Raw genomic sequence first — 13,439 nt, 5'->3', positions numbered from 1 at the left:
CGGGGGCCCTATGGGGAGCTCAGGCCTCCCCTTTCCTGGGCAGCCAGGCCAGCTGGAGCCCTGCAACAGGTTCCTGCCCAGGGGGCTTGCCTGGGGGGCAGGATTACTCAGCCTGCTCGGTATAAAATTGCAGTAATTAAACCTCATTTACAGTGCTCAAGTACAAAGTAGAAGAGCAAACAGTGGGGGTTGTTTGCATTTATTCATCTGCAAACTATGCAATTAGGACTGCAGAGCTGGGGAAGAAGAGCACAGATTGTTCCTCCCCCCCCCAGCCCCACTCACTCGCAGAGAGCTGAGCTCGGGTTCCCAGGCCAGCCAGGCAGGCAGGGGCTGGGAACCCCCGCCCAAAATGAAGTTATTTCCCCCATGGCATGGGGCCAGGTGTAAAAACAGGCTCAGCGATGGTTTGCTGAACACTCTGATCATGTCAAACAGCCGGGGGAGGCTGCGGGGGAGCCCAGGGCAGGGGATGTGCTTGGAGCTCTTGGCTGCCTCTGCCAAAGGAGACGGGTCACTGGAGCGGAGCCGCTGGGGTTCACAGCACCTGAAAGGCTCCGTGGAGCCAGCCCTGCGCTTCTCTGGGGGATGGTTGCATAGAGTCACTGTCACGGAATATTACCCCGAAGGACAACAGGGTCCAAAGCAGCCTTTATTAAACTGGTGAAACAGGGTTTTAATATTCCAAAGTGACTTAAATACAGGTTCGAATATCAGCTGGAAACTTATTTAGGGGCGGCAACCACTACAGCAGGCGGTCCACAGAGTGCATGCACGTGGCTTCACTCAAAACAATGCCGGAGTCGCCCCTGAGTCCCGGAGAAGCACACACTTGCCCAAGCCTATCCGTAATTATTTTAAAGAGATAATTTAAAGTATGTGTGCAAACGTGCACAGAAAGTATGAATATACTCGCAATCCTGCGAGAAGTTTTACTCACGGCCGTGGCGGCGAGGCAAGCGGAGACTCCGTTCCGGGGAGCTGGGGGGGGGCCGTAGCTCCTGGCGGCAGTGGCTGAGCTCGTTCTCTGAGAAAACTCCAACCAAAGGGGAGTTTTCGACGAGTGTCCCGTTTTTTAAGAGCTTGACCTGACTGCAGTCATTCCTCCTATTCCCGGAAGCCCCCCAAAAACATCCCCCACCCTGGGTGTGGGCGCCCAGCGGCTTTTTGCCCCTAACGACTCTGGTATGGGTGCTCTGGGGCCAGACAAAGAAGCCATTAGGCCCATGGCAGCCAGGAGAGAGGGGGATGTGCCCACTCCTCCATACTGAAGGAGGGAGGGGGAGAGTGGGGGGCAGAAGAGGGGGAGAGAGGCGAGGGGGGGTTGCATTCTGCCACAGTCACATAATAGTTTGGGTTGGAGGGACCTTCCCAGCTCCCCCAGTGCCCCCCTGCCATGAGCAGGGACATCTGCACCAGCTCAGGTTGCTCAGAGCCCCGTCCAGCCTGGCCTGGGATGTCTCCAGGGATGGTTCATCCACCACCTCTCTGGCCAACCTGGGCCAGGCTCTCACCACCCTCAGGGCCAACAATTCCTTCCAGCCTGAATCTCCCCTCCTTTGGTTTAAAACCGTCACCCTTTGTTGTTTTGAACCCCCGCAAAGCTGCAAGCTTACCTTGTGCTGAGGATTTGCTTCAGCCCGGGCCTGACCCTGTCTGTGGGGCAGCAGCCAGCTGTTGTGGTTTGACCCGAGCTGGCAATATAACAGCTGCTCATTCACTGCCCCCCTGGCACCAAACAGGGGAGAGAAGCAAAAGGGGAGAAACTCATGGGTGGAGATAAACACAGTTTAATAAAATAACACTAATATACCACTACTAGTGCTAATGTATATACAATGGAAAACAATACAAAATAGAAGATGGTCCAATTCCTCACAAACTTTGCCCGCACAAAGCAGCCAGTCCCAGGGAACAGCACCTGGTCCCAAACAGACAATCCCAGAGAGAAAAGAGAAACAGGCAGAAAGGCCCAGAGGCCTCTGCAGAGCAGCAGGGTGACAAAAGGCCAAAAGAAAACTCCCCAATGGAATTCCAGCACCAGCCTCCCCCTCCCGGGCCAGAGAAATCCAACTCTCAAATATGAAGCATAAGGAACGTTTAACAAAGGAATGTTGTTTTTATGAAACTAAGGAGCTGGTGCCTGACCCCAGCAAGGGCAGTGGGGAAGGACTGAGACACATCAGACTATGAATCCTTAATGTAAAACAAAGTCTGTTCTAACTAATCCCAGAACGCAAATTGATACCTGTATTAACAAGTTAATCTAGAGGGAAGGGTAGCCAAAGAGCCAGGAACCTGTATTTTAAATTGATTGATAAGGGGAAGGGTATTGTTCAGATTAGAGGAATGAAACATGTAAACTGAGGTAGGCATCAGGTAGTCTGTAAACCCTAAAGAACACAAGCAATAGGGAATAGCGGAGGGAAATCGCGACCGGGATCTGGGGGGAATATAAGCAGGAGCTTTTTGCCCTATTACGTGTGCCTAACTTTAGGCAGAACACTTGATCTTGCAAAATTGTTATTAGAATATGCTTTGCTGAGAGATCCTGTCTGGGCCTATTGTATTTGCAAGGTAATTGTTTCCTACAGGAAGCACGAGACCAAGGGCATGGAATGTTCTTATTGACCAGTCTGGATGCCCACAAGGTCTGTCCCATCCACGCCCCCTTCGCATCTGCCCCACACGGGTGGGCAGACCTCACAGACCTTGGCTCCCAGACAACAACTGAAAAACATTAACTCTGTCCCGGGGTATTATCTTCTTGTTCTCAAACTAAATCCAAACACCGGTCGTGCCAGCTACGGGAAAAAAAAGGCTTTGAACTACATGGAGAAAATGAACTCACTTTCAGTCACACCAGCGCGGCAGCGGAGCCCCAGCTGTGCCGCGGCACACGCTGGCAGCCTGCGAGCACCCCGTGCCAGCGAAGAGCGGAGAATAATGGAAACACAGCCTGACAGATGCCTTGTGAATCAGGGGCTTGGGGGGCTGCTTTATCCAGAGCCCTGGGGCAGATCTGCTCAGCTCCCCCAGACTCGCTGTCCCCTCTGTGCCATCAACCACAGCCAGCGGGACCCCGTCCAGCCGGGGCAATGCCAAAAGTGTGGCTGCGGGGGGAAAGAAACAGGCGAGAGTCAGGACTACTCACAGAGGCAAAATTTAATGGCAAGTCATCTTCCCTCCTTTATTACACCTTGGTTAGCCAAACCAACAAAAAAAAAAAAATCTGCAGGTAAAAAAAGTTTTAATGGTCACACAGCACTTTATACATATATCATAAGCAACCAAGCATCCACATCTGCACGTGAACGACACACCTCTAAGCATGGCCTCAATAGTCAGGTCTGTTTTTTTTCTTCATTAAATACTGTACAGAATCAAGGCTACAAACTGATTTTGTAATGCTTCTTCCCCAACCCCAGCACTTAAAACAGTTACAGGCTGCTCTCATTTGTACATCACACAGTCATGTAGCCAGTTTTAAGGCTAACAATATGCATCATGCTTTGGCTTTTTTTGTGTGTTTTTAACTTTTTTTTTTTTTAAAGGTTTTAGCCTTTTAAATTGTTACCCTTAAATATTACATACATACACAAAAAAATTACATAGCTGCAGTGTGCTCACCACCAACCTCATCACCCAGGAGCTTCACATTATCAAAAGCTTTAGAAAAAAAATCTGTAAACCTCTGTGCACGCTTGGGTTTGGGACAGCCGGCTACAGAGAGCGAGCGATGCCGGACAGCGTCCCCTTCCACAAGGCAGATTCGCACCTCCTCGGCAGACAGGGAGCCCCGGGAACCTGTGCAAAAGCTCTTGATGAGGATCAGAGGAACAAAGACGCTTCTTGGGCAAAGGGGAGGACTGGATGACCAGTCCCCAGTGACCACCTTCCTATGGGATGAGAGCTACAGAGAACACAGGGGGACAAAGCTGGGACCCCCAGAGCTCTTCTGTTCCCCCAAGCCAAGCTCGGCCCTGAAGGGTTTTTCTCCCTCCCTGGAGGTCCAGACTAAGGACAGCAACAGCCCTGCATAGGGGACAGAGACGTTTGTATCCATACGTCACCAACTGCAATTTTTTGTGGTGAGTAAGAGGTTTAATCATCTGTGCAACAAGCCTCTGTGCCTGCCCTTCCCCTGCCCCGAGCTGCAGCCTCACCCCTCTGCCCCAACCGACCCTTGGTATTTTGTAGCACCAGTCACAGGCAGAACGTGTCTGGGAGTTCCATGGGCAGCTCAAAGCATCTCTCTGCACCCTCGGGGTCTGCCAGAGCTGCTGCGCAGGGGATGCACCCGCAGAGCGGAGCTTGGGGAGCTCTGCAGACCCAGGTCTCCGTTCACAGCCAAGTCCTGCTACCTCCAGAGCACCTTCCAAAATCCTGACAGCGGATGGTGACACAAGAAGGGCTTTGTGCAGCCAGTCCCCTGGCTTGGAGCATCAGGTGCAGGGAGCTGGGTGGGGGAATTTGGGCCGGGGGGGACAGATCTTGGTGTTTCAAAGAGCAGAAAGCGCTGTGCAAACGTGCTGAGATTCACCTGCTGTTCTGTTTCAAAATGAGAAGACGCTGGCCTGGGTGTGGGGAAGGGACACAGCCCTACTGAGCAAGAGCAGCAGAGAGTTTTGTCTTCACCCTCAGTTCTGGCAGAGCCAAGTGCTCAGCCTCTGTCCTGGGAAGCCTGGAAGGACCAACAGACTCTCCCTGACAGACTGTGTTCCACACAGATGCCAAGTGGGTGCTTCTCTAATGCCTAAACACTGGGCAAATGCAATAGTGCTGGAGGGTGACCTCCCAGCTCCAGAAGTGAAATTAAGTGCGTGCAGACAGAAAAAGAGGCTTCGGGAAGGTGTCTTGACCAAGAGACTCTGGCAAGTCCCGGCTTCAAAGTGCTCACGGTCACCAGCTCAGGCAGCTCTGCTGCTGAAGCTTGGGCTGATCTCACCAGCCGTTTCCCAGCACGGTTGGGATTAGGGACAGTGTGTGCTGTGCCCACAGGGGACCCAGGCCACCACAGGAAACAGCTGGCAAGGGAAGGGGTTGATAACAGTTCGCACCAGGGGCTGATGCGCTGAGGAACAGCACAGGAACAGTCACAAACCGCTGCTGCTACAACAGGACCTCGTCATGACACAACAGCTCCGTTCCCTTGGGTGAGCCTGGCTGAAACAGCTCAGAAATACCCACCTACCACTGAATGATGGAGAAGCAACTGCCGTGCCAGGTTCCCCAGCCAGCCTAGCTGGTGGATCCACAATATGCCCCAAGATCACCCGGTGCTGCCTGGCCAGGTGAGGACGAGGTCCAGGGTGGGTGTAGTGCTGTGAGACAGCCAGGAAGGCTGGAATGAAAGATGCGGATGCCTCAGCAAGTCACACGGGCAGAATCCTGCATCCTGGGTGTTTCTAGAAGACAGGCATGCATGGTAGGGAAAGGGAAGTTTGCCTTACTCTGGAGAAAAAGAAGTGTGGATGGCTAGAATTGCTTCCAGAAAACTGACTAGAAGTTGCAGAAATGGATGGAAAGTCCACAGCACAACCAGGGCAGACCGAGCGCTAGTGCAGAGCTCTGGTTCTGCCTACCAAGTCCTGACTGGAAGAACTTTGTAGCTGTCCGTGAACAACCAAGACCAGAGCAACTCCGTATGGTGTCGTCAGCTTCAATGCAAACACAATCCAATGTCTAAATATGTATAAGCTGGGGCAGACTTCATAAAACCCATGGTAATGCAGAGAAAAATGAAAGACCGGGAGGGCACTGCCCTTCACTTCCAGAACTACAGCAATCGCTTCTCCTGGCTTGAACCCCACCAGAACCAACTGCTGGGTTGGGAAGAGTCCTTGTGTGGAAAGGTGCCCCAAGATGAAAGTGCAGAGGGAACGTGGCTGCAAGACTGCTTCTGTGCAGGTCTCAAATCTTACCATTGCAGGGTCAAACTCGCAAGAGGAGCATGTACATGGGACAGTGGAGAGGAAGAAGGGCTGGGGGCAAAGAGTTATTCATGCTTAGACAACCTTTCCTCAGAGGAGCAATCAGGTCTATCACCTTCTTTGGAACAAACCACGCTGAGGAAGAAAAGCTGGAAGGAGAAGTCAGTTTACTGGTAACAGTGGTTGCTGATTTATTTTCTGCTGCTTTCCTTTCTCCTCTGCACCTGCCTGTCCCTAACCTGATGGTTTATTTGTCTTCTGTCCACTCTGGGATGTTGGCTCCTGCTAAGGCAGCCCGGTACTGCTGCAAGACACCGCGGATGCTTTTAATGAACCCCTTGGACAAAGGGAAGAGGGGGAACCCAATATCAGGGTAACCACTCTTCTCCGGAAGGAAACTCCTGTAGCTCTTTCTCCGTTTCTTTGGTTTCACACTAGGCTGCGAGGCAGAGTGCTGGGCAGCCTTCCCCTCGTCCGTTCGGTCTCTGGCCAGGTCTATCCCCCTGGCTTGGCCTGTGCTCTCCGAGTCTGAGTACTGTTGGAGATCACCAGCGCTGGGCATCGAGGTTGTGAACTCCGACTCGTCCAGCTCCTCCTTCCCGTCCAGCGCTGAGTCGGAAAGCTCGGCGGCCGCCCCCTGCTCCAGGCTGCTGCCGTCCTCCCCCAGCGATCCCGCATTGTCTCCGGGGCTCTCGGCCAGGGTGCCGCAGGCAGACAGGAGGGAGGCGGAATCCGCCCCGTTGGCCTGTTCGTGGCTCCGCTCTACCAGCTCGTTTGTCTCCAGCCAGGACTCGATGCGCGACACCAGGCGCCAGCCGTTGCAGCGAAAATGCTCACGGATTTCGTGCTCAAAGACTTCGACGGGCCTGCGGAGCAGCTGCATCATGGACTGCACCACGCGGATCAGCGTCATCTCGTTGTAGCAGCGACTGTTCTCGTAGCCCTCCTGGAGCCCCCGGTCGCTGTCAAAGCCCGCCTCGTTGTAGTAGGGCTCGTTCACTAGGATGAGACCTGCCAAGAGAAGGGGAGACCAAGGGGTTAAGGGAGGAACTTTACTGTGAATTGCCACCCGAGGCAGACATGGCTGGGCCCTGATGTCTGCCAAGGTGGTTGAGATTTGAGGGTCACAGCACCTCCCTGCTGAGCCATCACACCTTCACCCATGGATAGCAAGCAGGAGAAGGCACTGCAGGGAAGCCATGCTTTGGCTTTGAGCAGAGGCCAGGCTGGACAACCAGGAACCAGCCAGACCCACTGGACGGGTATTGCACGGGGAGCAGCCGTGTGAACGGGTCTGTGGCCTTCTGCTAGGGCGCAGGGATCTCGGACGCACCCGAGAGCGGCATTCAAGATCCTTGGCTGGCAAGAATAGTCTTGAGCAGCGTGATGCAGAGGGCAAACACAGCAGAGGAGGTCAAAAGAGCAGGAGGGGAAGAGTTTCGCAGCTCCTCTCCCCTCCCTCCCCTCCTAACAAAAAACCCACAAATGCAAACACACCCAAAGCTTTTTTTTCTCCTCCTCTTACTCAGGACAAAGGCCAATCTCCATTAACAGGCTCTGAGCTGGCTGGGTCCTGTCTTGCCCAGCACAGTCCCATCAGACAGTACATTTCTGAGACAGTGAGTGCTGTGACAAGTCACCCATGCCGAGCTTTCTCCTGCGTGCCCCTGGTCTAATGTAATTACACGTATGTGGCGGTGGCACCAGCGCTGCCAGGCTGCTGGCAACCTGCCACCAACTGCATTAGAGCTGCTGGAGGTGAGATCATGAGTCCCTCAAAGCCCAGGCAGCAGGAGAGGGAAAAGCAGATTTTTCAGTAGCACCATGTTGTTCCAGTAAAACATTTAGTACTTTGTCTTCTAAATTTGGATCCTCAGCTTTGTAAATCAGAAAAGGCTTTTCTTGTCCTGTCGCTCCCTCACTGGAGGATACGGGTGGACTGTGGGTTGAGAGAAGCAGGAGTCGTCTGCTGACAAAGGCAGGAGCCTTTGCTCTGTGTCAAAGGTTTCGCAAGTCACATGTCTGGGCTCCCTGCATAGAAAGTTGGCCTTGAGGAAGAGATTTGATTTAGTCTGCGCTCAAACTAGATATGGCAGGGGAAGCCCTATGGCAGGAAGCCCTGTGGCTGGTCTAGACACACCCCTGATTATTCTCTGCTTCAGAAGGAGCACAAACACCATCATGTACAAAAACATGCCCAGTGTAGGATGGGCGGGTGACTCAGCGAGGATAAAAAGCAGTCCTGCGACTGAAGCCTGGTTCAGCAACTTCAAGTGCCTTCAGTAACTGGCTCAGGACACAGTGGTTCACCTTTGTCAGCTCAGAATAACAAGTAAAACAGCTCTGTGCTTCACTGCCACAGTGAGAAGGGGCAAAGCATTGTGTCAGAGACCTGGGATGCAGCCAAAAATCAGGGCATGAGAAAATCTTACACCTGCTCCAACTGAAGAACTGGAGAGATAAGGACACTGCTTTGTCCAGCAAGGTGACAGCAAAAGGCAGCACTAACCCACTGGTGGCAGATTCCAATTGTGTCCCCACTCATAAGCCTGCATCTCATCCTCCACCTGCCTTTTCCTGTCCCACAGGCTCTGCAGGAGCATTTACCTTGGATGGAGATGAGTACTTGCAGGAGGCTGGATTTACTGGTCCACCTTTCTGTGCCCTGAAATGCACATGCAAACATGTTAGTTAAAGGGTTGAAGCACAAACAAATTGCTCTGTGGTAACTGTTAAATGAAGTGAGGCCCCAGCTTTTCTGCATTCCTGTCACTGTGGCTCGCACCAGGAGCAAGGGACTGACTCAACAAGCACATGATGTGCTAGTGTCCATTGTACCAATCCATCTCCCCATCACTTTTTGGCAGCACCGCACCCCATCAGGCCAGTTCTGCCTGGAACGCTGTAACCCCACACACCAGACACCAGTTCCAGTCCCTCCCCAGCTGCCCAAACACAGCATTTCCCTGGCTCTGTTCATTTAAAGTCTCCAGTTGAACTTTGTGCCACACTACATGATTTGGCTGTAGTGTGGGAAACAGGGACACAAACCACAGGAGAAAACTCATGCTGATGTTGGCATCTCTGCTCTGTTCAACCAAGACACAGCCTGGCTTGGTCTGACCAGAGGCTTCTCATCAAGGAAGGGCAGACAAGAGCCAAATACAGTCCCAGAAGAAGCCAAACTGTACCCGTTACCTGTGCCAGACATCCAAAACAAAGCCCAAACCCAGAGCTATCACCAGCTCAATCACCACCTGAGACCAGAAGCCACCCAGGGCTCTTGGCCCTGGCTTGTTCCAAAACCAGCCTGGCACAACCACCACTCCCCACAGACAGGGGGATGAAGCATTACCTTGCCTATCCATGTCCCCAGAAGGCTGACACACACTTTGCCGTTGTCGTACAGGTTGGGATTCAGTCTCCCGCTGCACTGGGAGAGGTAGCGGAAGAGAGGTGGGACAGCAGGGTAGATGTTGGGGAGCTGGATATCGAAGAGGAAGAGGCCATCTTCATAGGGTGTGCGTGTGGGGCCTTTTATAAGTGCTGAGAAGAGGTCCTGTGGAGAGAGGCAACAGAAGCCAGGACTGTGAAATGTCCTCTTACCTTGGCAGGGTTGTATTTACATAGAGGGAGAGAGGGGATGCGATTAACTCAGCCCTTGCAAGAGTTAAAACAAGAAGTTGCACTTTTTCTGTGGCCTGGTGGCACTTCAAGCCTTCCAATCTTTGATTCCACAGGCTGAAGGAGGGTTTCAGCAGAGAGCCAGCAATCCCCCAAGCCGCTCTCTGCTTACACCAGCCCCTTGAAGGCTGTCTGCCTTTCCTGCTCGGTGGGACAGGCAGCACAGCTAGCAAAGCACCCGAAATAGGCTTTCCGCAATGAGGAGCTCACCATTGTTTGTCACTGTGGCTTGGGGAATGCGAAACCAGCCGTTTACGGTAATTACAGCCATATTTCACATTCTGCACGCATTCCCACGGCTCTAATGCAAAGGATTAAGGCTAAGTAAGGAATTCCAAAACAAGCAATCTGGATGCTGAGCCCAACACTACCACACAGGCGTCTGAGAGCGACACTTGCCATTCGATCCTCAAAGGTTTTAACCATGATGCCATCGGGCAGGGAGGTGGCCAGGAGAGCCATCTCTTTCCGCACAGTGCTAAAGAACTTCTTCGCTTCTGGGGGCTGGAACTCCATTTTCTTGAAGGCATGGCTGTCTGTGGGGCAGGAAGGAGAAAGGGATTAATATCAGCCTTTGGGAACTCCCACAGGTTCCTTGGGAAGGCAAATTTATCTGTGTGTTAAACCTATAATTTGGAAGAGAAGAGCTGACTTGCTTTGGTGCTGAGCCAGGAGGCAGCCTAGAGATTATTTGATTTTTCCCACACTGCACAGCAGCCACAACCTGCATCTCCTGTTCTCCTGCTCCCACACAACACTGTCCCCATGCCCCACAAGGAGCCCTGTCCCACAGCCAGGACAACACCACATTGCACAGACTCTTTCTATGCAAAGCCTAAGCATAGCTCCCCATCTTTATTTATATACATCTGCAGGTTTAAAAGAGTTGGGCCATCTTCTCAGATCTGGCCCAGCTACCTGGCTCACCGAGCACCTTGGGCTCTGCTGTCACCACACAAGCAGATGCTCTCTGTTATTTTTGGCTCATTAACATTGGCGCAAGTGAACAAGGACACTCACCCACCAAGGACACCCAGCACAAGAACACCAGCTGTTCCTGCTCTGCTTCTCAACCAATCCATCTCTGCAAAAAAGCCTGAAGAAACCCTGCAGCTTTCCAGAAAGCATCCACAATGGATATCAACTGATGTCCACAGGCCTCCAAAGTTATTTCCAACATGGACAAATGGGAAGTCTACTTCTGTGGCTTGAGAAACTATGGTAGTGCCTACAGATGCCATCTAAAAGCCACATTTAAGTCCCAGAACAGATTGTGCTACAGAACTTAATTTTTCCTTCCCGGTTAAGGAGCTATGAAAAGGACTAGGAAGAAGATAAGAAACTCAGTCTAAAAGGCCTAAAAGCAAGTGTTTTGGAGAAAGAGAAACACAGCAGGACAACAATGAAGGGCAGAGTATCCCACACCGGCCTGACCTGGCACACTCACCTGGAGCGTACTCCAACACAGAGAAGACTTCTCCCTTGGCACTGGTGAAGGTGACGCCAGGTTTGCCTCCACTCTGCTGGCAGAGCACTGGTGTCTCACTGGGCCACTCCGACCTCACGGGTGTCTGTGCTTCTGCTTTTTCTTCTTTCTTCTCTGTCTCCACCATGGCTTCCATCTTTTCCTCCTCTGCAATAGCCACATTATCCAAAGTCTTCTTTAGATTTTCCTGCAGCTTTTTAATATCGTCCAAGAACTTCTTCTCCCGAGTGGGTTTTTCCAGCTCCACAGTTGGGGAGGTGGGAGAGCCAGTCAGCAGCTGCTCCACAGTCATGTTTTTCAGGCTTTCCAAGATCTTGATGGCCTCCTTTAGTTCTCGGAAGCTCTTTGGGGCTCCGTCCTTGCCAGCTTTCTCTGCAGCAAGATCCGCAACTGCCATAGCCACAGCTCCCTGTACTTGTTCCTCCACTTTTTTCACCTCCTCTGCTGCTGGCTCCTCAGGCTCCAACTCCTCAATTTTTGGGTGGTCGTCTTCCATGAGGCCATTGTCTGTCTCCCAGCTGTCGCTTTCATCCTCCCACTCAGAGGATGCCCCGCTGGTGCTGCCGTCAACAGAATCGTAGTCTGACTCCTCAATTTCTGATTCTATGTTGTATAAGTGCTAGAGGAGGGTTACAAAAGACACTAGAGTAGTTAGGTTTAAACACAGTGTTTTTCCTCCCCAACACAGGCAAGTCAGTTCTCCCTCTGAAAAGGGAGCTCCCAGCTAGAATTTCTTGGGCTGTTTCAACTTCTTCCATCTATACAAAGTGGACTGTGTTTGATCCAAACGATGTGCTCAATGACCTGCACAAATCACTAATCAGCATAGCCCCATCCTCACCTTTCAAAGCAGGGCACTTGTGGAAAACTAGGGCCAGTTCTAGGTGGGCTGCAGCAATCCGTGTGGCTGGGATCCAGCCACCAAGGAGAGCATGCAGGCACCAAACAGCCACCTGGATGCCCCAAGGTTTCTGAAAGCAGAGCGAGTTCAGAAGGTATTGGGTATCACATGTGAAGTCAGTATTTCTGCTCCTGCTTCTGCACCAGCATCTGTGCTGGCACAGAGCCCTGGTCTGGCTGCCTCCACACTCCATCCTTCCACAGAGACAATGCTGGAACCAGGGAAACATTCCCATACCAGCTTTCTTCTCCTGTGGCACACACTACTTGCCCTCAGAGCCCTGCTACACTGCTTTAGCTGTTGGATGTCATGACTGCTTAAAATTCAGCTGGGACAATGAAGCCTAACCCAAGCTGCTGAATAAGGTCTTACACAAAATGTTCTCTTCTCCTTCACTACTGGAAGGCAAACCCATTCACACTCCGTCTAGCCTCACCTCTTATAATCACGCTTTTGCATACACTACATCTCTCACAAGGTTTCCCTGCAAAGGCTTATAGACCTACTCCAGCTAAGAGCACCAACATAGAAGCAGAGGAGCAAGAACAACTTCACAGGGCTGTTTCAGGAGTTAAAACATGAAGCATTCTATCCACAGGCTTCTGACACTTGAATGACAGCTCAAGAATCCTCTTAATCTTGCAAGATGCAACCCCAGAGGCTAAAGCACATGGACACTCAGTCATCTTGTCAAAGCCTTGAACTGAACCAGCTCTGTTTGGCCAGGCCTGTGCCACCCAGAGACAGGCAGTCAGCAGGGGTTAGTTGGGTTCAACACAAGTGACTGCAGGCAGGAAAAGCCATCAAAACGCACTGCCCTCGAAGCTAATCTCAATCTGAGTCAGAAAGTTAATTAGCCAGTTATGCCATCTTTATTTTTAGATCTGAGAAAAAGCACCCAGACAGCTCGTCTCTGGGCACATGGACAGGCATTGATAAATCACGGTTTTATCAACTGATAATTCACGCTCCTGGCATTTCCCCAACTCCCATAATTACGCAGATGAGCAGAATCGAAGGGACCAGCGTGACACAGCAGGAGCTGCTGCAGAGCCCCAGCACCGCAGCGTGAGAACAGCCCTTTGTGGAGCACACATCAGAGCTCCGATTGTGCCGGTGATCCGAGTGCATGTGACAGAGGGAAGGGAGACAGCAGCCTGCTTTGTAACGCTCTGCTCCACTGCCATAGTGCAGGCATTGACTATTCTACTGTAATTAATGCAGAGCTGCTCGGTTTAAAAAAGGAATCTTGATCGACTGCTTTCTACTTGCAAATTCATCTCTGGAGTAGAGGCAGTGGTGTTCTCTGCCACTGTGACAGCGATGGGACCCTACAGAAGCAGGTCTTACATTTAGGCTGTCTGCCTTAATTTGAGGCAACAAGAAGAGATGTGGGATGAAACTGTATGTGGAATAGTGAATAAAATTACAAGAC

The 13,439-nt window shown here is 51.8% G+C and overlaps 1 protein-coding gene across 1 annotated transcript in view; it reads right to left on the bottom strand.

Annotated features, from left to right (window-relative positions):
• Positions 1 to 3,147: 3,147 nt before the first annotated feature.
• Positions 3,148 to 13,439, bottom strand: part of UBE2O (ubiquitin conjugating enzyme E2 O) — a gene marked incomplete at its 5' end in the record, with an annotated part of 60,268 nt that continues 49,976 nt past the window's right edge. The window contains 5 exons of the mRNA XM_080356578.1: positions 3,148 to 6,944; positions 8,541 to 8,598; positions 9,289 to 9,492; positions 10,017 to 10,153; positions 11,065 to 11,722. Coding sequence (XP_080212704.1) covers positions 6,181 to 6,944; positions 8,541 to 8,598; positions 9,289 to 9,492; positions 10,017 to 10,153; positions 11,065 to 11,722 — 1,821 coding nt within the window. The 3' untranslated portion in view covers positions 3,148 to 6,180. The remainder of the gene's footprint in view (positions 6,945 to 8,540; positions 8,599 to 9,288; positions 9,493 to 10,016; positions 10,154 to 11,064; positions 11,723 to 13,439) is intronic.

The sequence above is a fragment of the Nesoenas mayeri genome, assembly GCF_963082525.1.
Source record: "Nesoenas mayeri genome assembly, chromosome: 19".
Classification (NCBI taxonomy): Eukaryota; Metazoa; Chordata; class Aves; order Columbiformes; family Columbidae; genus Nesoenas; species Nesoenas mayeri.
This window is presented reverse-complemented; position numbering and strand designations above follow the sequence as displayed.